Here is a 25,333-nt window from a genome sequence, read left to right as displayed (position 1 = left end):
CACAAATACACTTTAAGGCAGAAATTCCGGAGACACATTCAAGCAGAGGGTGCCAAGGCATTTTCGGTGACGAAGCACCACCGAATACACGACGTAGCACGACCGAATACACGGAAGAACACGGCGAGACGCTTGCCGCGACTGCTTTCGCGGCCGCATCACACCACGACTTCGTCATCTTCGACACAGAGACGCATTCTAAACATTTTGGGCTATGGCGCCGCTGCCGCGCGCCGTTGCCAGCTCTTGATCGGGGAACGAGCTCCTGTTCTAGCCACGTATCGGAATCCAAGACGTCACGGCTCTGCTGTGGGGCGTTGACATGGCCGTCTCGGAGGGGATGAGATTCTCGTCTCGAAATGATAGATGATCGACCGGAGACACGAGGGAGGTCATTCTGCGACACCGGACTGGGCCTCGGCGAGGACTACGACCCGAATGGGAATATTAAACTTTCTAGAGGTCTATCACGATTCTTCCCCGGAACCCCGACGAGCCTGGAGAGGATTGCCGCGAGCCGCGACTCAGTATAGAATTTGGCCATACAGGAAAATTTCATGAAGAGTAACCGGAACCGGAAGATTGACCAATTGACTAGAGTCCTCGATACAGCAGAGTAATCATGGGATCATGGGAGCTCGAAGGGGTCGCATGCTCGCACGATTTGCCTGTACTCTAAGCGATCAAATGAAGTCATTAAACGATCCGAGTGCGTTGGAGGGAAGAGGCGAGAGGCTACGAGAGATGAATGAGACTCCGACTACCCCGAACCTCCGAAGTAGACGGGAATCCGAATAAGCTCGAAGTCTCGGCAGACGGAACCGGCGGGGTACTTCTGATGCTCAAAGACTTACGATGAATGAACGTCCGCTGATGGAGCACTGATTGAGCTTATCAACACATCACGCGAGTCATCAACACACTTCGGTAATTCAGCTAACAGAGATCACGAAGACGCTTCCTGGCACGGAGTACGGCACGCAACACGGACAAACACACATCGAAGCACGGACAGAGATACGCTTGCCGCGAGCCGCGACTGCTCTCGGCGCCGATGCCGTCTGCTGTGGTTGATTTCACTTCGTTGTCCTCGATCGACAGGACAGACCAACGGATGCGAACCGACGAAATCTCGAACTATAGCGCCGCCGCCGCGCGCCCTTCTCGAATTCTCGCCTCTAAATTGGAAAAGCATCCCTTCCTTTCGGCTACGTTTCGGAGCTCCGAGAAACCCGCTCAGGGTCCGACTTGAGAGACTTCACGTTTCTTCCGCCGAGGTTGTTTCGGAGAGGGAGATTTTCAAGCTGGGAGGATAGATTCGAGATTCGAGGCGAATTAACAGCAAGGGCTACGGTATGAAGGTGGCCCTCAGGACTACTCTCCTCGACGCCAGATATTTCACGGAAATCGCGGAGTCCATGATCGGCGGGGCAGATCAATTATTTCTGTGCGAGATGCGTGATGTTCACCTACTGACTGGCTTTTTGGACCCATCGAGAGTAACCCCAGTAGCACTTACTCAGCGCCTGGGAACAGCAGTTGCCAAACGTTCCACCGTCTACGTCTACACTCAAGTAGCGCAGGCGAGGTTTTTCTTGGAGGGGGACAAGATCGGGTCTTCGCATTAGGCAGGAATCTGATATGGCGGCTCGCTCCCATCCCATAGCATAAGGAACGCATCATCTTGCAGGGGGCCATGGCCCCCATAACCTCTTCCGCTACATACGCCCCTGCTACCCCCGGGTGCTCTTGAAGAGAGTATACATGTCCAGCGCGTAGATACTTTACACATCGCGGGAGGTTCGAGCCTCGTCCGGGGCTCGATCTCACCGCACCGAAATCTATCACATGAGGGGTATGAGCACGGAACGCATCGTTAATTCTCATTCCATCGTTGACTGAGCTTGTTTTAGTGGTATTCTTCCACCGACACAAATGGGTAATCCGCGAGATTGGGCGCTCAATTGGAAAGGGATCATATCCAGAGCCCCTATTTCGGGCTTCGTGGGCGTGGCCATGATTTTCAGGAGCAAAGTCAGACATGATTCATGATTGCTCAACGGCGAAAACGTTGGCAACGAAACTATGAGCAAGCTGCCTGTGTCGGGGCAACAAATCCGATCAGCAACACTCCTCTGGCCAACACTGTCTTGGGTGAGCGAATTCTACAATGATGACGTTTTGCTCGCAGTTTCCCGCGAGGATCCCCTATCCATGATGTACTCGGAGGTCCGGAGCTCAGCATCACAGGAGATATGCAGGCACAAAGCTGTAGACGAGTTGCAAGAACGACTCCTGAGCCCGCTCATGGAGGCCACCCGAGTGAGGGCAGGAGAAATGCTCCCGCTAGATCCCATGTATCCTTGCCTGATATCGGAGAGCCCGTCCAAGACTGAGGGAGAAAATGCAACGATCGGTGACCGGTCAATGAGAATCCGATCGAAATACCTCTATCCCCATGAGAGCGACTAGCCGGCCCTCGGATCCGAAGTCATGCAGACTCCACTGGTCCGAGGACAGATACATATATTAGCTACCGTATCGACTTAGACGCATTCTCGGATTGGCCGGAAATTATACGAATGAAGGAAATCACTGTGGATAATTCTGTAGAAGCGTTCGAAAGTCTTATGCTTCGATACGGGTTACCGGAGGAGTGGGTAATGGTACCCAATTCACGGCCGAGATATTCGAGGATTTCTGCGAGGGCATCGCTTGACGGCATCCGGGGAACTTTTCCTTGGCACACTATTCTTGTAGCGACGCCGACCGCGACGGGGTAGTAGGGAGAAAGCGGGGCACTCCCAAACGAACACTATTGAAGTCATCCGAAACTTTTTGAAAACCCTTACGACAAATCTTGCAAGCTCTGCGAGCAAGAGCGCCAGCCATAGTATTCATCGGTAGGGAATTCGATTCGGTCTGCGTTAGGACTCAGAGACAGAATGGGAAATCTCAGGTATCCGGGTAGACTCTCGAAGAGGCAAGAATGCCCGCCCTCGGCTATAATAGCACATTACTTCACGAATCCCCCTCGTGAGTCTTACAATGAGCCCTCCGGGCTGAGCAATCTCCGCTCTATCAACGTCTGCCCTCAGGACGGAAGATCAGGGTCACGAGAGGATGCAGGACCGTTGACCCGGAGAAGAGGTAAGGGCAAAGTTTCTGTCTCGCGAATTCGGGAGCTGCCGCTGATATATTTATCTCGACGAATAGCAAGAGCTGGAGTGGAACTCGCTTCCGAAGCATTTTATTTATTCTCGTCTTTTGAATGACTCAACCCGTACTGAGAGGGCTTCAGGGGTCACTCCTTCATCATCTCCGGATTTTTCGTATAAATATGCACAGATTCCAAGGACACGCCGTCGAGCTCCAAGTAATCTAAAAGTCAACCCTTCGTAGCCAAATGAGCGGCCGTGAAAAGAGCGAGAACCGCTTCTTTAAAAATGCATTATCACATCCGGACATCCTCTTTCATCCTGAATGTACCAGGGGTGTGTGGTGCGCTGCTGATATCATTAGCTTGTCGTTTGAGACTCCAAGCTTTCCTGAGGATTATTCAAAAACGTTAGAATCTAAAACGGTTAGACTTGCAGGCGCTGAACGCGACCGGAGAGAATTTTCTCGTTGATGGCTGACAAACGTGACGAATTGGTCAACATGATGAGGGAGACATGGATGAGCTTATCGCCGACTCGACGAGTAGAACGGAACCACGAGACTAACACGATCAGCATCGTCCCCAAATTTATCGATACAACCTCCGCATTCCGGGATTCTCCGATTCCAGGATCTCTGCCGAGGAGAACATTTCGTGCGCTTCCAGGTTGGCGCCCTAGAGAGAAGTCCGACGTGAATTCTTGACTACTAGCCGGAGTAGATTGTTGCTCGAATTGATCAATATCTATTGTCGGGAAGCTTAGTTTACCTACCATGTACGCAAAGGCGTGACGCCGCCGGTATCTCCTCACAGTCAGCACACTGATGAGGCTGAGAATCACCAGAGCAACAGAAATTCCGACGACAAATAAAATCCTGACCGTTCGTCGACGATTTTCTCCTTCCCTCACTGATGCACTCCTGACATCGATCGAAACATCTCGGAACTCATTGACGATACCCTGAAATTCCCAGCGTCATCATCAGAATTCGCTGCCAGAAGGTATGATATTCCGACCGCACTCGACGGACGTCTCACCTTCCGGAGCTCCTGGGTTAGCTCATCTAATTGCGGTACGTCGTAAGTCACCGCTGGAAGGACGGTCTCTCGATCAGTAACCGTCTTTTTTTAACTCTCGCGAACATTTTGTGTTGAAGGTATATTTTCGATCACACAAACACTCACGGCTTCTCCCTTGGTATGCTATGATTTCGATCCTCCCGAGCGATATCGGTCTTCTCGTGTCCGCTGGAAAAACGCGATTTTAATAGAGAGGATGGGTTCATCTTCTCGCGGCAGACCGAGGGATCGCGCCCCCTCCTCCGTGTATCTCGGAGGAAGTCCATGCCCAGGCTCTTCAGGAACTTCCGTGTGGACTCAGCGGAAAGATCGATCACATCAGATTCCCGTTCGATCAAAGACTCTCATTGGGCCATGCGGGAGGATCTGGGAGGCAAGCGATGCAGCATGTAGATGGCTGACTCACTCAAAACCTCGCTCAATCAAGCATAGCAAGGCTCTGATCCCGCTGTTCGGGAGCACTCCGACGGGAGCACGGGCGCACGACGGGCAAACCACATGCTTATCGCTCGAGGGTTCAGACTCAGGAGATTCACGTCAAGGCTATAATAGCCGTCATTATCTCCCGAAATATGTATATCGGCAAGCACACCGAGGAGGTCACAGCGAGGATATTGTATTTGTCCACCATCGATCCGTGCATTCTCCAGTCTCTAGGCTTCTTCCTCGTGTGGGCGAGCATGTCGATTTTTTTTCAGAAAAGGGTTGAGAGTCTGGACTGATCATGAGGCACGTAAGGAGACTATCGCCGGAGTGGGTAGACCGCTCGAGAAAACATCGAGTACCGAATCGGATGCACAACTTCTCGCAATCCACGGTACGGGCGCCGCGGCTCTTCTCTCTCTTATCAGATGGAATGCCTACATTCGCTGCTTTTTTTGAGCTTCCGCGAAGGAGCATGCCTTCATGAGGACGAACAGCAGAAAGCAACATCCTAGAAAAAACGATCGCTCCCGATCCCTCCAGCGCAATCGATGTAGAAATTGAAGAAGAAAACCTTAAATATTTTTCCGTCAAATAAAGGGAGCTCTCTGTGACTGGATGAGTGAGAGCTTCAATAAGCTCGAACGAGTGGAGCAAAATATTAACCTGGTAGAACCCACCTGCATTAGGAGCTTCAACGAAGAATATCCGTATTGGCGATCCTGCGTCTGTTCCATCCATTCGATGATATTTCGCTATTCTGAAGCTGTCACTCTGAGACTGCCTCCCCTCGCTCGGCTCCCTGTCATTCTTATCTCCTCCGTTCTTGAAGTCAAAGCCCTCTTCGACCTCATCACCTTCCGCCTCTTCCTTCGCTTCTCCATGCTCCTCGTCTGGATCCTTTCCGGTTGTTCTTGAATTCATTATGTAGGAGTCATTCGTCGCGGAGGAGCTCTCCCCGGATGTCTCAGATGATTCTTGAGCATGCGTTCCGGAGGATTCTCCCGCAATTGCCGCGGAGGGTTCCTCTGTGTCCGTGGGGGAGGATTCTTCCGGGGTCGTCGCGGGAGGTTCCTCTGCGTCAGTTGAGAAGGATTCCCCCGTAGTTGCCGCGGAGGGTTCCTCTGTGTCCGTGGGGGAGGATTCTTCCGGGGTCGTCGCGGGAGGTTCCTCTGCGTCAGTTGAGAAGGACTCCCCCGTAGTTGCCGCGGAGGGTTCCTCTGCGTCAGTTGAGGAGTATTCCCCCGCAGTTGCCGCGGAGGGTTCCTCTGTGTCCGTGGAGGAGGATTCCGTCGCGGTCGTCGCGGGAGGTTTCTCTGTCTCCGTCGGAGGGATTCTTCCGCAGTCGCCGCGGAAGATACGGCCGTCTTGCCTCCTGCTTCAGCTGTACTTCCCGGTTCGGTAGAGCTTCCCGCCCGGGTTGTGGACTCCGCCGCGGGCGAGGTATCTCCTTCGTCCGTTGTTCCTTCTTCCGTCGAGAGGTCTATCTCGGTCGTACTCTGTCCTTCGGTCGAAGCTTCTACCACGTTCGTTGTTCCTCCTTCGGTGGTGGTTTTAGCATTATTTTGGCGTGTTATGAAATCTTTAGACAGGGTCGCGAGAAGTTTCTGAAAACGACTCAGTCGTGCCGCCTCCTGCAAATTCAGTCGCAGAATCAGTAATGAAAGGAAGAACTCGCGACAGCGCAACAAAGCCGTGTCAGCCTCCGGTCGAAGTAGCTGATACGGATCCTCCTTACTATACATGGATATAACCGAGCACGTTTCTCTCCCTTCCGGACACTGTCTAGGTGGAAGACATTGATGCAAATAGCTTCGAACTGTTGGCATCACTAAAGTAGTTTGATTTCGACTCCTCACACGGAGCGACAGCACTTCTCTTTCATCGTCACTCTGTCATCGGTATGACTCCGACTGACTACGGTGTCTTGCAGACTCGGGATAGCGTTCAAGGCTCAAGACTGAGGTCAGTGCGATTTTGCTCCTACCGATCTTGGTCGAAAGGGACCGAGGTCGAAGGGTGTGCGAGGAAAAACGAAATACACTGTAGTCCAAAAGGGTGAGATCGACCCTGCGCGAGACAGGCTATGCCCGAGAACCTGAGTATTGAGATTTGGAAGCAGTTGTCTGCGACAGAGCGACCCCACCGCGGGCGACCAGGAGGAGATCTAGACCATGAGGACGTGAAAGCAGACGTAGACGTTTCCACTTTTAGACAGGGGAACGGAAGCCGAGATCAAACTGATCTGAGTATAAGACTCAGGTATCGTCTGAGAAGGATACATTCACCAGGGAGGCATCCCTGAGGGCAGTGGTTCGCTTTCTTTCTCGCAGAACCCTCTCGAGAACTTCGTCCCGCTGTACGGAAATCGAACTCATAACACACGGGCCTATGTTAACATCATTGTGGGGGAAAGATGATGGAAGGTTGTTGAAGGAAAGGAGATTGAATGTGAAGTCCTGAATTGAATAATTGGAACCAACATCGAAGGCCACGGGAATTCGAGCGCGGGACCCAGCAATCGATGGAGCCCCGGGGTTCCACGAAAAGCCGAGCGCGGATCCCAGAAAAATTGTCGACGAAACGGTTGGTTTTGGAAGAGCCCACTTTGGGAACCATTGCCTCTGGAGAATCGATGGTTGAAGTCCCCTGCTCCACCCCCGCGAGCGCGCAATTTAGTCACTCCGGCATGATCCAAGTTTCTGACCGTGACGCCTATTATCGAAGCGAGGTTGGCTGATTTGAGCCGGGAACGAATAATTCCCGCCGAAATCGGCCGGCTGATCGGAGCCTGCGCGTACGCGGACCCGGATGACAGGGGTTGAACCTCCCGCCGGATCTCAAAGTAGGACACAGGGGATGATATACTCTGGCTTGGAATCGACCCGGCCGGCCTAATGGTCATAATAGCTGACAGGCCGAGGTCAGAGATCGCGGCGGGAGGATCGAGATTCCGAGTATCGACTCGTTTGAGGCAGCTCGGAATGCTCGACGTCAACTCATTTCACGGCTCCTTCAGCAGACTGTGACCAGCGCTTCGAATCCTATGAGACCGTCTCCGGCCTCTCATTCAAGAGGTCTCACTTCCGGATTCCCCCCAGACATCGCCAAAACAAAAATGAAATACGGCTTGATCGTAGATGATGGTTGTCGGTCTTTCACTTTCCGGGAGGGATCCGGTCCCCAAAATGTCTCCCGCAGGCCTCGAATCAACTGCGAGTGCTAACGCCGAGGGGCTCACCAAGTTTGTGGCGCTTATCTCAATGATGTGTTCCCGATCCTTCTCTTCTATGCATCTCTTCTGTAGATGACACACGAGATCCTTGCAGTCCAGTTGCTTCTGGCATTCTGCGAAGAAAATCCACATGAGCTGATAACTTACCGACACAAGGATGCCCCCCCCCTTCGCGGTGTTCTGCAGCGATAGGGTCTTACGCGATCGCGCACCACAAGGCTCAAATCGGGGAGACCCTGTGCATTCGGGATAGCTATCAGGTTCGGAACATATGCCTAACTCACCCGGGTCGATTGGCTTGGTCTCCACGCGACAGAAAACAGCAACCACCAACAGCACCAGAAATCGCATTCCGAAATGTACCATATGCCACTGAGCGACGAAGCATGAGAACGTGGTCACAAACCTTCTCAGTTGCCGCCCGCAGGACTTTGGTGGGAATCTTTGGAATGACTCCGCCGTATAAGCTCCGGTGAGCCAGGCAAGATAACTCCCATCGGATTAAAGAACTCTGGCTAGGCCCGCCTGCGCGACCTTCGAAAGTGTTGACTTTCTCCGCGCACGAATCACTCGCTCGATAAAGAGTGTTCTCGAGCATACAGAGATAACGGAGTCTTGCTGAGCGGATCTGCTCTGTATACTTGTATGTCCGACCATCCCGCCGACTGATGGCTATACGGAAGCGGTCCGGTCCGTGATTCGAGCATCCCCTCGTTCGACTATCGTGAGGAAATACCACGTTCCCGCGTTGAGCCCTTTGAAGTCGGCGTGCACTCCCCGCTCTCATTGAAAGGTGTCGATTTCCTGCATCACTATCGTTTTCATCCGTCGCCTTCGCGAATACTCCGCGATCGGCTTTTTCCGGATCGCTCATGCTGAATCCTTTTGTTAGGAGAAACGAGTTTCTCGAACAATTGATCCTTCTTAGCCGCGCCGTAGATAAGCCACAAGAGCGGACAAACCGAGCAGTCGAGAATAGTCAACACCTCCATGGGAGCACCAGGCTGCTTTTCTTGAGAGACAATCATCATGGGAAATCCTCGCGTCGATCCAACAATGGTCTGGTTCTCCACCGGTGCAAGGCTGATGTCACGCATTAGAATCCACCGAGAACCATCCGGAAGGCCGTGTTCATACGGCCGAATCCAAAATTTGGTTTCCTCCAAATGAACGAAATCAGAAGTCAGCATGCGCTCGACCAAGTCGTTTTGAACAGATTTGCGGGAACAAGGTGGGGTTCCCCACAATGGAGATGAACATGGAAGAAACCAGTGTTTCTCCTGGGATTCAGCCGGCAACGTCATCTGCCTTGTGGAATGACCGGAGTCACGAGGCACGAATAGCGAGGTTCCTCTGGCTATCGACACAATTAACGAATCATCGTCCCGATGAATATCCTCCTCGGACGCAAGGATGCAAGCTCGAGATCCGGCATCTGTGACACTAAAAAAGGAAATGGGAAATGGACGGAACGGGAACCGATATGGGAAAGGCGTTTGTCATCGGTTTCTTCATTGTGTCTCGTAAGTGTTCACAAAGTGGTCCCCCAAATTCACTGACGAGCGTCCCATGTTGTGAACTGGGAGTCCCAATGTGGAAATTCCGTGTTCACTCCTCTAATTGTAAATTATTGTGAACTTCCCCTATCTACCACGAATTCGGAGCAGGTGTCTCATCCAAAAATGAATTAAGACGGGCCGTAGCTCTTCGTAAGCCATTGAAGCCTCGCTGACACCGAGATGAGCCCCAACCCTCGAAGAAGGCCACCCCGACTCGAGGACTTGGACTTAGGAGCTGAGAGCTGAGTCAAAGAGACTGCCAAGGGTCAGACTGAGCTCCGTGAGCGCCTTGAGATCAACAGAGCTTTCGCATCGACGTTTTCGTCTGAGGCCGCTACTGCCGTCGGTAACCGTACAGAAATAGTGTGCTATCCCGGGTGTTATCTCTTGTGTTTCAAACATGTTGAGGCAGAGGTGAGCATGGAGCAGGCATTTGAACCGCTTGGAAATCTATTGATCTCACTATCCCTCGCCAACTACGTGCAGCAGGACCTCCCGGTAACGGCTCAGAAAGCAAGGACCCACGGTGATAGCAAAACATTTTTCACCGTCACTTGATGTCCGATATGGGGAGGTGTCACTGAATACGGGAATCTTGCATCCGCCAGATTCCCGCCAGGATTTTTCCGTCAAGCCGGACATGAACTATTACATGGTCTCACGACAGAAGTATTTCGCTCCAGCGCTAGTTGACCTCGAACTGTTCTGATGATCTGCTCTTGAACTTGAGGACATGAGAATGCGTATTGTGTCACTCGATGTGAACTGGAATTCTCAACGATGTCCCCGTGGCTTGACTACGCTCGTAAGCTCTCAGCAATGCCTGGCGTAGCTATTATTGATCAAAGGATTTACACAGATTCGCTCACGGTTTTGATAGCTACCCGAGCCATCTTTCGGTCGGCGCACCCCATTCCGATGGGATTAGAGCGGCTAAGGATAGACACCCATGTTGGTTTTGAATAAGTACAACGAGCACGGTCGAGGGCCAGGGAGGCGAATACTCGCTCTTCACCGACTGGATTCGATATTGAAACAGAGAAAATCAAAATGCGTCATGAATGGATTTGCCAGTCGGACACCTGCAATGCCTTCGGAGATAAGGTGGTCAGAGTTGCGACTTCGAGAGTTTGCGCGAGGGACGATAGCATTCGCAATCTTCTCTCGATGAACGTTTGATCATCCGGCCTCTGATTAGAATTTATTAAGCAGCTGCGAGCTGCACTGCTGGAGTCGTCCTTCGGAGTTTCTTTCCTTTGAACTGCGGAAAGCGAGAGCTAATACTCTCAGGCTCCAGACTCGGGCTCGCCTTTCCAGGAGCAGATCTCTGAGTGAAAAGGGAGGACTCTCGCAGAACGAAAGACACAGACGTCTCGGGGTAGCGATTGCCAGGCGACCGGTGCCAGACGATGACGATGGCTCCCTGGATGGACACGTGGAACGCGAGCGGGCATTACGCGCCAAGATCAATCCAACGCAATTTCGCAGGCAGAGACGGATTCACCGAGGGGGCTGACCAAGCAAGTGCTAGAATGGGGAATCACCAGGTACGTCGGGGAAGAGTTGCGAATCATGGTGAGTAGCGACTCCCGTACACAAGAATCCGGTGCGACTTCCCTCGTGGGGAGAAGACATTCCCTGACGTTTCCGTATAGGGAGGGCGATGATTCATCAGGAGTCCGAATGCCTCGCAGTACTCAACGCGCAAGAGCTCCGCACTCTTTTCCGCAGAGTGCAAGCGTGAGGCTCGCCCTGTGAGAGTGAAACCCACACAGGCCGAGCAGCATTCATGACACCTGCCGACTGGGACCTGATCTCCATCCGGCGCTTGGAGCATGGAAATTATAACTATCCCTATTCGATTCATGCCTCGAAGAGATCATCACGGGTAATCCGTGACGAAGCCCAGCCGCTATTCAGCTATCCAGCTGCGATCAAAGACCTATCTAGAGAATGAAGTGAAAACACATCGAAGTTTCACTATGTAACATAACTCAGAGAGGAGACGATGGGTCATGTCAAGAAATCACAACCGCGACCCGATACGCCTCACCTCAATTTGTATCGCATTTATTTTGTTTCATTTCCATATTGATCAATGAAGAAAAGTCGTCATTTTTGTTCTGCGTCCTCGATTCCTGTTTCCTGAAGGATTGGTATAATGATTAGGTGAAATTGTTGCGGGATACAGTAGGAGCCGCATCGAAAAGAATCCACCGATAGTCCTCCGATTGATCAGAGTTTCATGTTTGTGAGTTCCAAATCTCTCTGAACGATAGGATTATGGAGGATGCACAGAATACACCGAACGTCTCTTGATACGTTTCCATTACTAGTCTGTAGGAGCCCCAGAATCGGGTCTATCTTAGACGAAAGAGTCGCAACTCAGTTCCAACCAGGTCTCAAGATCGTCTGATATCATTCCCGTCGAAATAATTGGCCGCTTGACCTTCAACGCGACAGATTCCAGTCTTGATCGATGTACTCTCAGACTTTTGATTTGAGTCACAGCGCTCAATCAAGTAATGATAGAATTCGGAGAAAGAGGGAGGAATTCAGGAGTTCAAGCTCCACCGCAACATTAAATTCGATGTTCAGACCAATTTTCTCTTCAAAAAACCAAGAACCATGGACTCGAAAGTCGGATATTATAAGGGGTCGACAAGCTTGGTGACAATACGATGGCACAGAGGCGAGCTCGACATGTGGGAGCGAAAATCTCATTAAAAGTTTTCCGCGATCATATCTAGTTTCTCAGTGGAGTAGCACCAGGGACCCCTCGCAATTCCCGATCATTGGACTAAACGCAAGTAAAACGAGCGGAATACCGTGCGAAAGGGAGCTTCGTAGACGGATTTCACCACTCCAATTTTTCAGAACGTTTAGAGGGAGCCCATTCGAGAACGGTTGCAAATAAGCCCCCCCGTGAGACATGGAACGGATACACCCGAGGGGCTTTAAGGTCTCTCCTGGATCTTTCCAGTTCAGGATCAATGCATTCAGAGAGGCTGTGGTTTCTCGGCAACATTGCTCGCTGGGCAATTGGTGGTCCGGAATCTCATTGAGGAGCCGCCTGAAGTGTCCGCATGGAAACCACGAGCTCGGTCTATTGCTCTTCTGTCGCTTGTTTTCGCCAATGCTTTCTGCATGAGCATCAAACTAATGAGAAGGTATGGCTGGAGACTCCTCGATCGCAGTTTTCCCTGAGCGGGGTCGAAAAGAAGCGCAGGATTGATAAGAACCCGAACACACCACATTGAGGAAGAAGTGCGCCGTGGAAACTCAAGCACTCCAGGGAGACGCCCGCCGACGCTGTTGGGAATGATAATTTTCCCTTTCTGCTGCCACAGAAGCGACGGGAGAGTGAACCAGCGCTGGCTATTGCATCCTCTCAGATCCCGACTTGCACCGGAGCCTCACTTCAGAATTGAGGAATCTTATTCCCCGAAGGGGAATATCGGCCGGCTTCGGGAATCAAGCCCAACGACTCGAAAGTCCCCGAAGATGAAGGAAGCGCGCTCGTATATGCTTCGCGCGCTAAGCGCTCTAAAGCAACCGCCTCCGTACATGACCACTGAGCTCGCGAGGGGCACGAAACCCGATGGGATCAGTCTTTTGGGTGATAACGGAGAATGAATTGGGTGCTTAAATGCTTCCCGACTAAATGCTTCCCTGACTACCAGTCACTGCATCTCTTTTTTGGTGATCACTCCTCCGAGAGCTTGATAAGTGACTGCCTGGAATCGGATGCCTATCGGCCGCTGAATCAAAAAGGGGTCCCGTCAGGCGAAGAGGGGATTCTCGGTGCCGCTAAGGGTTCACTCAAAACCGCTAGGAGTGTCGATTCTTCATTGATGTTCATTAGGCTTTTCTCCCAGCGGATCTAGCGACACAGAACTTCAGATCTAATCGTCGAGAACAGAGTTCGCCTTCACTCTACGACCTACGACCAGTGAGCAGGTAACGTCCCTGTTGACGCGGTGCCTCTCTAATATTCTCTTCCCCAGGTTTTCCTCCACTGAGGTATTAAGTCACTGCAAGCTGAGACATTCACAACCAGAACTTGCGCGTGAGTCTATCGTAACTTCTGGCTGGGCGCGTCTACCGCACCGTGGCTCACGAACGTCTAAAGGATTACCCTCGTAATCTATCATCGATAGCGTCAAATACGTAGACAGTTACAATAGTTTGCTCGAATCGTAGTCCATTAGGAAGTTATGGGTATCGATTATTTCTCAAGTCAATTGATGTCGTTCGCCGAAGATTTGACTACGTGGCAGCGCCGTGAATGCGGGATCCGCGCCGCACAACCATCCCTTTGGATTACGATTCTGAATCCGACGAAGCTATGTTCCGCTATTCCCTCTGGACCGATCAGTATTACGACCTCAGACCTACTATCGATTATGATAATATGTCACGTCGTCGATACAGTAACTGTCTACCTACTCGAACCTATTCGAGTTCGACCTTGCTCCTGCAGAGACTGCTACAAACGCCGCAGTACTCTGAATCACGAGGCTCGCATAGCTCGTGTAGCCCGGGGCGCAATCTCCGCGGAGGATCAATGCGAAACTGCTCGGCGACTCCACCATCTACCTAAGCTACGCACAACCGGAGCACAAGGCGGAGGGTGCTCGAGATGAGCGACGCCGTCGCAAGGCATCGACGCCGACGTCTGGACAATCATCGAGCCACTCTTACAGTTTGTAACTAGCAGCTACTATCACGGTTTCATTTCACATGACAATCGTATGTTTCTCTCTACCTCCCTCCCTTTCCTTTCTACCACTGTCGCCGTCAGTTTCCTCGTCCATCCCTCAACTATTCGCTGGGGAATCATTGGAGCTCCGAAAGAACCCTCTCGCGGAGATCGCTGCCGATTCAGAGACGTCGACTCTCTTCAGAGCAGTCCGGCTCGCCCGCCTGAAATGTTTTCATGCGCAGCTCTCTCATTTCGAACTGCATGTGATGTGAAGAGGTTGACTAGAAAAAAAGCTTCGGGGTGTTGAACTGCTCTGAATTGAACCCACATTGATCAACTCTGCGGCTAATGGAGTTCGTTCGTTTGTTCGTTTTTTTCTGAGTTTTCTCGTCTGTCTGTCTGTCTGTCTATAAGTTTAATTATTTGTCCTTTCTGTAATCGTCGTCGATTATAAATATGTAAGAATGAGGGGAATACCTAGGCACAACCTCAAGGTTTGTGGTTCTCTGAGAGTTTGAATTGTCAACCCTTCAATAGGTTCGACACTTAACTAACAAAACATTGTTGTATAACAGTTGATCAACCGCGCCCCGAAAAGCGTGTCGGCCAGCGATTAAGTTCGTTCTCTGTGGCGGGAGCGAGAAACGTGCTTCAATATCAGGAACTGACGCACTCATCGTTGTAATACTGTAAATATAGTGTTTGCAAGCCTTTCTGAGAGAGAGAGAGGGGTTGCGATTCGGGGCGGTTGCAGCTTTTAGGCTCATATGCCCTCGAGATTCTGCTCGTTGGCTACAGCTGTCGCTACGATCATCGACCCGCATGTCCCTAGAGTCAATCTCGGCTCCGACTCTGAGTGCCTGGAATCAGATGTTGAGCATAGAATCAGCACGAATCTGACTTGAACAAAATGGGATCTTGGAGAACTGTGATATCCAGCCGATAGACTCGGGTCGAGGACTTATGTATGATACATCGATGATCCGTTTGAGTCAGTGCCTGGTTCGCGCAAGCTCCTCTCATCGGCAGTCAATTCGTCTTCAGTGACTCACCGGTGACTTTCTAGCCCCCGACCTACAACGGTTCAGAGGTAGAGCTCAGGCAGCCGAGTTCGCTGTAGTCGCTCGGCTATTGGTGCTAGAGTTGTTATTGTTACTGCTCTGAATCGAATCAATTCCAAGCTGAGCCAACGTTATGAGAATCGAATGAGCTGCATTGTCCTGGGCTTCTTCGACCGTGCGTCCGGATCCATGACATTGCTAGAATGATAGCAGAAACATATTTAGAGATGTCACGCTGAGATGACATTCCCCTCCCAGAGTTTTCTGTGGAATTTTCTGCTCAGGTCTAATCAGGCCCCGTTCTCACCTGTGGAGGGTTCGAGGTGAGCGCAACCAGAGACAGAAACTCGTTGCCCTTCGGAAAATTCATGAAGGACACGCGAATTCCCAGTACTTTGGCGAGATAGTTCAGCTGGTCCCTAGGTTTGATGAGGGACCCTGTTTCGGGAGCCATGGCCGAGGTCTGTCGTTCTGGGGAGCCCATTTCCATGGCGGTGACGGATACCCCATTGTCCAACAGTTCCTTCGCTATGGCGACCTGCTTATCCGCAAGAGTCTTTTGCCCAGACTTCGAATTGTTGGATTTCGCCTCGTGACGGTTCAGGTTGGTAGGATCGACATTTTCTTTAAAAATTGGAGGATTCCGTTACTATCTGCTCAGGCCCAAATCTGTGCGAAGAGGGGGAAATCGATCGCTCTCGTATCTGAGACTTCAACAAACTACCCCGGCGAACCTGTTTCATCCCGATTCAGTCCCGCCTCTTGCGCCTGTGGCTTCGAGTATCCGAGCTGTTGCAGCATGGCCTCGGCCGCCTTTCGCTTTGCAGTCTTCTTGTTCGGACCGGTTCCTTGAGTGAGAATGGCTCCTCCGTCGAGACTGCATTGTATGACGAATTCCCGCGAGCGCGGTTCGCCTTTCTCCGAGAGCACCGTGTACGCGGGTTCCTTTTCTTTCTTCGCCTTCGACAAAAGACAAACAATCGGAATTCCGGACTCGCTGAGATACGAATTCCGCTCTAGCCTGCCGAATGTCTCGCGGGCTGTCCCGCTTTCGACAAACGAGACGTACATATGTAGCACCTCTAACACGAACCTGTTGGATTTGGATGAGTCTGGAAATGGGATTGATGCCCTGCCCATAGAAAGTACCGTCCGGTTTCTGCTCTTTGATCAGATTTTTACTCTTCTTTCTCGGGGTGGTGGTCTTTTTCTGTTCGGGACTGGCTTCTTTGATGACGTTTGCCGTGGCAGCGGAGTTATTCGTGGCGGTCGCATTCATCATGTTGACAGTTGTTCCTGTGCTGTTCTTGAGCTCGATGACCATTTTCTCGGCAGCCTCTTTCTTGCTGATCTTTTTCCCGTTTCCGGTTCCCTCGGTGGATACATCGCCCACAGTGCATCGTGTGGTGTACTTCCGCATGTGCGGCGGACCGCATTCGTTGACCACCTCGAATTCCACCTGCAGGTTTCTTTTGAGCGCGATCTCGTAGACCACGCTTATGGCACTTTTCCCATCGTCATCCTCGTCCTCGCTCACTGCCACGGATTTCCTCGTCGTTTCCGGGAGCGGCAAGCTCCGCAAGAACGCCAAGGCAACTTCCGCAGCAGAATGACGGGCAGCCTGTTCAGTGTTACCTGTTGGGGATTTGCAAAAAAGAAAGAACGTATTACCGTGTCGTAAAACGAGCCAAGCGATGCATCCGTTGGCTTCGGGTACACGGTGGGCGCTGAGTGTCCCAGCTTTGGTACCTACCTTCCCCGATGAACTTCCTCTCGCCTACGTCGAGAATGGCGCGGTAGGAGGGTGGTAAACGGGGTGGGTAATGTGGTTGATAGCGGGCATAAGCCAAACTCCCGCGATAGTTCAATGGCGGGAGGTAGGCTGACGGAATACGTGGAATTTCGACCACACGATATACGGCCGGCTCTCCACGTTTCATGGCTAGAGCATTGAGCTCGACGGTGGGTGTGAGTGGTCCGCTGGAGCCCTGGGAAAGTTCGAACATTCATTAGACAAGTCCCGTCGCGAAGAAGTAATTTATATACACGCTTGAGGATATGAATGAATAATTTTTTTTCACAAAAATGCTAGCATGGAGAACGAGCGAGCCGCCTCCGAAGAGGGCAGCGGTCGCGGGAGATCTTTAAAGAGTCTTGTGAGTATGAGGGAGAGCCGATTCTCGATAGCCCCCTTAGAGTGTTTCGTGACTTCCTGGCCGGAAGCTCGAACCGGCGATCGGATTCGGAGCTCCGGAATAGCATCAAGATAGCCCCGAAATCGTGCGACCGAGTCCGAGCCAAGGTCTCCGCTATCGGTGATTCTCCAGCAGCAACACATGCGTATGCGGGAATGTCGTGACTCGAGCGTCACGAGAATGGTCACAGCATTCCTTCTTAGCATTGCGTGAGTGTTCTCTTGACCCGTCGGGAAAGTAGAGACACACCTTTCCATTGGTTTTTGGCGTTGGATGCTTGAGTGCGGTTTTTTGTAATGCCATCTCGGCGGCGGCGTGTCGAGCTCGTTTGATGCTGCTCCCACTCGCAGTGTATTCTTCGGACAGGCCGAGCTTGAGGATGACGGTGAAGGTCTTCTTATGGGGCGGCCCCTGCTCCTCAACAAGGCGATACTGATGCTGCACATTGTTGAAGCGAGCAAGCTCGTTCACGAGACACATCGGTGTCTTGTCCTTCGACGGGGATGGACTCGTGGACGGCGCTGGGCTGGAGGACCCACTTTGGCGATCGCCTCCTTCCGTTGTAGGCGCTGAACTTTCCCGACCCTCCGCTGGGCTCGCTGAACCGCTGTCCCTGGTGGTGTCCACCGTTCCCCCCGAAGCTTCCTGCTGCACTGCACTTGGCGCCACTGTCGACATCTCTGTAATTAGAGAGGAACGAGTTACATTCATTCGCTTTCCGATATGAGAAAAATCTCGATTACGATTCTTCCGATTTTCGATCTTCCTGGTGGGATACCCAGATCTCCGGATTATATGGTGCAGGACTTTTGATTTTTTTTCGAGCTTCTCCGTGTGCGCTCATCTATGCCCCAAGGTGCGGACAAGACCATGTCCCCGATGCTCTGTCTGAATTGTCCTCAATGGACTGTCTGTGTGAGGAGACTTTTCCTGTCATGGGTAGGATTCAGCGTCCGCCGTGATCATTTTTCGTCTAATTGATCACTCGTGCCCTAAACAGGTCAAACGGTCTGCCCTTCTTTGCTCTGATTGCAAGCAGCCCATTCGTCCGTGCCATCACGAGAGTAGAGTATTCATTCATGAGCCAAGATGGAAAAAAGTTGCGCGGCCGATACACTGTGCCCACCCCACATGGAGCCGAGCAGCGGACGATCGCTTTGAGAAATTTCGGTCGCCAGCAACACCCTCGCCGGGCTGAGGGTTCTTGATGGGTTTTCAATGCCTACGATCGAGAAGGCAGCAATGCAACCACTGTGGGAGCCCGGCCGTTTTTAAAGCCGGCGTCTCTATTGTAGAATTAGTCTCAATACTTTCTTTCAGCGACTCAGCCAAGATCAGCTCGCTGATAGAATCTCGGGTGCATCGGAAAAGAAGAGCAGATTTCTGTAAATCGCGTCGAGCAAGCTCTTTCGTGGCGATTGCAGTCTCTATGCTCCCATTCCGACGTCTAACTTAGGCGGGGATAGTTAAGCCTCCCAGGTGCGTTGAATATGCTCCATGGAAACGGAGATGCTTCCCGCCACATGACGTCGCCTCGGTCGGAGGGGGCTGCTCTCTGCCGGAAGCGACTGATCTCATTGAGCTGAGTCTTCAACAACAAGTCAGCATTTTCTCTGATCGAGCTCGTCCTGCCGATGCTCAACGATTCCGACGTTATCTTCGAACGAGTTACCGGCGTCGAGCTCAGCTGGAATTTCCTTATCGATCATACAGATATTACTTACTCCATGCCAGTATCAATACAGTCCTGGCTGAACACAGCAGAAGAATGTGAATCCTGACGGCTTTGACGGCGAAAACGACGACCAGGCGGAACACGACAATCATAGTGTTGAAAATTATTCCCAAGATTCGAACCGCGCACCAACACACACCATGAAACTCACGCCATACGCGAGAATTCGGCAGAAAAGGCCGCATAAATTCTGAGGCGAGGAGTATAAAACTTCGTCTAACTCAGAACCTCTTCATCACAAGGGCTGCCAACTTTTCGGAGGCAAGCTACGAGCGCTTTTGCTTCAACACTAAAAACCTATCCTATACGAAACCTATCCAGAAGGCGTGCCGTGAAAGTTCGTGAAGACCTCGGACGCAATTACTTCAGCGCGCATTGCATTGACGCAGTTGCACGTTTTGTCGTGGAAGCTTTCCGGAGATTTCCGTCGGATTATTTCTGACTATTCGGATGAGATCGAGACCCTCCAACCGCATCAATTGAGTTAGGGAATACCCCACTCGCGAAGACGCGGCTCCTACGATGCAGCGAGCGAGCAAGGGGAAATATTCGGTCCCGTCATGATGGTGTCGGAGCGGTGGAAATATTTCAGATCGGGGCTTGTTGAACTTGCGGTCACGATCGGTGAAAGCGGAACCGAGTCGCATCTCGCATCGGTGTCGGAGCAGGTGTGAGCCCGGGTCGCGGGGGAAGCAGCAGCATCTTTTCGAAATGGTTCTCTTCCTCCAGAAACTCTGTTTGCAATATTGTCCGAAATGCGGGTTCCACATTCCCAGGCTCAGCGAACCGTTTGGGCGCGGCGGAGTAGGCCCGACGTGCGCTTTCTTCACTACGACAGTGTCGTTCTTTGCGGAGTGAGAACCGTACAGATATCCTCCACCCGTATCGACAGAATCCCGGGAAGACGACGCAATCCGCGGGATAAATAAAGTGGATGTCGTCCGGAGGGAACGTAGGTAGGGAATGTAGGTTCGCATTCTATATTTCGTGAAGTAACTCTTGTCCATCGTGACGGCTGGGACGGCGGCTTTCCGCCCCGTCGCCGTTCACGATAAGATCAACAAGAGCTCATCGAACGACGAATGTCGACATTCGAGTTTTCCATCAGTGCGCGAGCCGATCTACCGCTGTCTCTGGTGTCGGGCGACGCTCGAGGAAAAGGAAACGAAATCTAAGGAGTCGTCAAGCGAATGAGACCCGGATCGCATCTCGACGATAAGCAGTTTGACTTCGGAGCGGACAAGCGCCGGAAATTATTTTTTGAACCCCGCTAACCGCGAAGCGAGGGGTCCATCTCCACGAGTCTTTTCGAAAAGCTGAACGTCAGTTGGACTTTTCCTCGTCGAGCGTATCCCAAGAGCTGGCGGGTCAATCGAGACTGAATTCCACCGAATCCCCACAATAGAGAATCCGCAGAAGACCGAAATGAGGGGGCGCGTAATGAATTCGTTCTTCTCTCTTCCATACAAAGTCACGACGGCTGCCTAGACTCTGCTGTTCGAATACTACCGAAGCCGTGGCAAATGAATATTTTCAAACAACGCGGCTGATTCTCATCTCCTCACGCAATCCTCACGAAATCGGAGGTCGCAATGGGTACGCTAGGGATGTCGAAAATCCCAATTGGTGACTGCAGTCTCACTTCGTGGCTTAGCCAGGGATTCGGCTTGATCAAGAGTCTGCCGCCGAACATTGTAAAAATGTACCGTCTCTTGATGAGGCACGACCGTCCACGCTTGGATTTTCTGATCGACGGCGGCAGAATAAGCTTCTGTCCGAAGTGTGATGTACCGCAAGCGCCGCGGAAGCACCAGTGTCGACAATGTGGCTTCTGCATTCCTGCTCTGGCCCATCATTGTCCAAGAATGAATATATGCATGGGGAAACACAATCGTCGCTCGTTCATACACGTGGGTACAGTCGATTCGTCGAGAATACGGGTGACGTGCTTGATGACTCCCGCGCTTGCTAGCGGCGTCGGTGATTCCATCGCTCCAGCCCTTTCCTTGATACTTGAGTTTCTTTTACTACGCGGACTCCACGGATTCACGGTAGCCGGATGCATACATCCGCAGGTGTAGAAATTGGATGTCATGTGTAGTTCGGATCTCCTAGTGTTCCTAGTGTTCTCGATTTCCGAAGGCGAACCGAGTTCGGTTGAGATGACCTCGAAACTCACGAGAAGAATGCGACATATCGCGCGAGACGTCGGTCACCCGAGCATTTACCTCAGAGCAATCTTATCGCCTGCATTTTCGCGCATCCTCTGGGAAGTTGGAGAAACAGGGATCGGGCGTCCGTGTGCGTATGCGTGTCGTGTGTATTCATTCAATTACTCGGAGCCCTTCCAAGGAAACTAGTGGGCCCGTCGCCTAATCGTCTTCTTGCGTCACCGAGCCCGTCTCGTTACCGCGCCGGCGAAAAGGGCTAGTCCGCGCGATGACCGAACAAAGGGAATGAGGAGCGACCTGTGAAGTGTTCGAGCTCGCAAGCCGGAGTTGCTGAAGCGGCCAGATATCAGGTCGATCTGACTCACCATAGAAGGACAATACTGGTCGCGAGTCGTGAGCAAATCGCAAGCGGAAGGAAGGGATCAGGAGGATCCACTATTCGATCTCAACGGAGGCTTCGATGCAGCGAGTCTTGCTGTTCCGACAAATCGCAAGGGGGGAGCGAGTAATCAAAACCCGAATCACGTTTCCGCAGTCCGGGGGATCGAGTATTTACCGAGAACGGCAGTTCTTTCGGAAAAAAAAGCGTTCCGTCATGCAGGGTCACATCGTGCTCCTGGGCTGATCTCGCCCCGCGGTCTGGCGCTCAGAATGGTCCGCTGCGCGAACCCACGCATTTCCACTGAATGAAGAAATTGCAGCTCGCCGCGTCAAAACTTTGTGATCCTAATGCTGTCCCAGTTTTAGCGCCCCTTGAATATATGGAAGTAAGACCTTCGCAACGGTACCCCCGAATACGAGTTCGGGTTAAGTGGGTTACGCTCATCGGGAGATCCAGCTGATCCGAAACACCGCGAATTCGGCTAATCCGACTCTTCAGTCGCGCTCCACGGCTGAGGGAAGAGATTCGGCCGAGTTTCCATTCGAAGCTGTTGCGCACCGCGGAGAGAACTCTCCACGGTCATCCACAGGGGGCTCTCTGAGGTTCGGGGACACTCTCCAGAGCCGATTTCCGGATCAGCTGTGGCTTTGGCGTATTTCGAGAAGCTCACCTGTCATCTTGGGGCGAAGTGCAGTGTCCCTGATCTTCAGTGAAGAAGTCGGTGTACTCAGCAAAGCATCGGAGGAATCGTGGACTCGCTCCAACTCGCACTCCTGATTCTCGCGGCTCTCTATAAGCTCATAGACACCGCCATATTATCCCATCCCCGATCGACTGTGGTACGGGTCGCTACCACCGTGGTACTTGAGCGTCTCAGAGCAGTGGAACTCGCTGTGGAGCAGTCCGACCCGTCCGCCGGAATCGGGCCGTTTCCGATGTCTAGGGCGTCCTCTCCCATGCTCTGCGAAAGTAAAAGGGTATTTCTCCTCCGAGATATTTACAGTTTTTACGATGCGAGAGGAGGGGCAGCGCTACCCAGTGCTGATCAAAGGCCAAACTAGTGATGCAGATCCTCAGGTGTTCTACACAGAATGAGACGAGTGTCTACGATTCTCTGCTCTGATGTCAGCGTTTCCCGGCACGCGACGCCTGGTTTGGTTCGAGGATGGTCTCAAATATCACGTACCTCACGTTGAATCCGATTTGTCCACTCTCTCGGTGGATGGACCGGGAAGGTATGTCACGCACTCCTGGCCAAGGGAGTCTCCGGAGCTGCTCTCAATCGAGCACCTAACCAGACTCCTCCGGTCTGCCGGGGAGCCTCGGCGTGAATGAAGGCTTATACTCGCGAAGGTACAAAGACTGAGGAACAATTGACGACGGATATCGCCACGGAAAATTCACGTTTCTGCCCGTTTCTGAGAAACAGGATGGCTAGAGCGAAAAAGTATGATAATGACGAAATTTCAGCGTGATTTTCCCCATCCGGTAGACATCTGATAAGGCGCGTCTATCATCAGTTATCATATCGTCATGACATGACGCGATAACGAAGGGGGTGGCGATCTTCCTCACTGAGCAGTGATACCGCATCGCGTAGTTTCCGACCGAGAAGCTACTAGGACGGACTAAATCCCGTGTCGCTCTGCTCCGAACTTTTCCCCGCAGCATTCGCTTCAGCTTATCCAGATTCATGCTCGAGCCCCGCGCGAAGCTCTTCGGCGCGTCTTTCAGACCCGTTCCCGTTGGCATTGCCACGCATACACACTGCTACTCAAGGATAACAAATGCCGTCTTGTCCTGATGACCTTCTGCCCTCCGGGGATGCCAGCAGCTCCCTCGGAAGTCGATCGCAGAGAACCTTGTTATAAAAAATTATGTGTTGGAAAAATTAGACCGTCTTCGTCTTTGCTCATCGAATATGAGTTCAACCCCAAGCGCCTTGGAATTCGATCCTGAGCTTGCATCAACCCAATATCGAGGACTCGTTGAATGCATACACCCACAGCACCTCGTGACAGCTCGAGACTCGCGAAACATCTCCCGTGAATGTTCCCATGGTTGATCTTCGAGAGAGGAGGATCGGCAAGGAATTCGGATAGAAGCTGGATGACATTCATTCGAGATCTTCGCTCTCGATGGCCCAGGATCCAATTAGGCTCTGATCGGGTCAGAAGAGTGGTCTTGATCCTGCTCAGAGAATACCCGAAGCCGTCGGGTCCGATATTTATGAGGCAGGAGACTTCGGTCCAGTTTGTTGTTATTACTACAGTTTTATTGATTTTGTTTCATTACTTCCATTATATTATAAATATAATCACTCGTCATCGTACATCATAGGCCTCCTTCGGCATCGATTGGGAGTCCCCGCGTAAGCGGTATCATAACGCTCAGGTGTTTCAATTAATTCAAATTTCCCGCATCGCTGATGAATATTCTTCCGTCGTTCCTTTGGAATTGGCTCGATTCGGCGTGTACATCCGAGCTCATATCTCGAACGAGCCTCATTCGGAGCCGTTCCCGCGATTGAACTGGTGGAACATCCGTGGAGTGGCCTTTCTGTAAATGACGTTGAACCCGTTTTTCATCGTATCTATGTGTGTCCGTCGTTTTGCGTTGTATCGTGTTGCCGGAACCTCTTGCTCTGATGTGACGCGAAACGCGAATTCCTCGGCGATTCCGAGGGAACTGTCCCTTGTTCTAGCATTCGTGTCCTCAGAACAGCCTCGATCCAGTTGTGTCCTGCTCAAATTATGGTAGCCGTGTTCGGTGTGGGGAGCCCACCCGGGATCGGGTCGGGTGTCGGCAATCGCAATCAAACTTTACGATTTCGATTGTGTTGCAGTATGTAATCGGGTATTTCTCTTTCTCTGTTTGAGTGGAGAAGTTTGTGTCCGCTCGGCCTGCAGGAAGCAGGCTTTGTTGTGTCTCTTGTGTTCTGGCGTATCATATCAGTGTAGAATCATCTCGATCATAGTCATCCTTATCATCAAGTTCATCATATATTGCATTGTTCGCTTTGTGTTCCAGACAAAATTTACGCTCCAACAAACGCACACGCATGCACACCGGTATTTGCTCGCTATCGTCCCAAAGCGAAGATTTATATCGACATGTCGGCCGCTCGGCGTTGCCGTGCGCGATTGACGTGACAAAGTTACCCGTAGAAGAATTTCAATGGAAATGGTGGCTCGCGCACGCAGAGTGGCGACTCCGCGTACAGCAGACGTCCAGTTAGTGGTTTGGTGTACGTAGATTAGTGCACGGATGTTTGGGGTGCGCCACACGGTCTATTTACGATTGGCACTGTTTCGCGTTTCCTGCTTAATTACCTAGCACCCAGTGTGCTCGAGGCGGACCGTATTGCCCGCGTGACACGTTCTTGAGCCGTTGGTCCGGTCCTCGAGTCGCCTGAGGATTCTGTTTTAGGCGGAGGCAGCGTTTATCGCCCTCAAGACATCCCAGTTCGATCTTCTGCGTCGAACCAGAGCGCCAGATCGCCTCCGAACCACCTCCGACTATTTCTATGACGCGATTAATTAATTCCACAATACAATCACTCAATATGTTCGCTCATCCTCGCGGTCACCTTCTTGTCATACTTTAAATGGTTTCTGTTGCTATCAT

At 51.8% G+C, this 25,333-nt stretch overlaps 2 protein-coding genes across 2 annotated transcripts; both read right to left on the bottom strand.

Moving 5' to 3' along the window:
- Positions 1 to 3,238: 3,238 nt before the first annotated feature.
- LOC100901108 (uncharacterized) lies at positions 3,239 to 8,264 on the bottom strand. The gene is made up of 8 exons (XM_003740560.2): positions 8,183 to 8,264; positions 7,905 to 8,011; positions 6,162 to 6,297; positions 4,346 to 4,408; positions 4,199 to 4,251; positions 3,933 to 4,121; positions 3,762 to 3,835; positions 3,239 to 3,548 (listed from the first exon to the last, which is right to left on the bottom strand). The coding sequence occupies exons 1-8, from the start codon at positions 8,262 to 8,264 to the stop codon at positions 3,455 to 3,457; spliced, it is 798 nt and encodes a 265-aa protein (XP_003740608.1). The 3' UTR covers positions 3,239 to 3,454.
- Positions 8,265 to 15,259: 6,995 nt separating this feature from the next.
- stau (double-stranded RNA-binding protein Staufen) lies at positions 15,260 to 19,245 on the bottom strand. The gene is made up of 7 exons (XM_029110679.1): positions 19,143 to 19,245; positions 17,668 to 18,098; positions 16,977 to 17,211; positions 16,317 to 16,858; positions 15,958 to 16,183; positions 15,531 to 15,847; positions 15,260 to 15,421 (listed from the first exon to the last, which is right to left on the bottom strand). Exons 1-7 carry the CDS (start codon positions 19,243 to 19,245, stop codon positions 15,260 to 15,262), a joined length of 2,016 nt encoding a protein of 671 aa, XP_028966512.1.
- Between the last annotated feature and the right edge of the window lie 6,088 nt (positions 19,246 to 25,333).

The sequence above is a fragment of the Galendromus occidentalis genome, unplaced genomic scaffold, assembly GCF_000255335.2.
Source record: "Galendromus occidentalis unplaced genomic scaffold, Mocc_1.1 scf7180000077006, whole genome shotgun sequence".
NCBI classification, from domain to species: Eukaryota; Metazoa; Arthropoda; class Arachnida; order Mesostigmata; family Phytoseiidae; genus Galendromus; species Galendromus occidentalis.
This window is presented reverse-complemented; position numbering and strand designations above follow the sequence as displayed.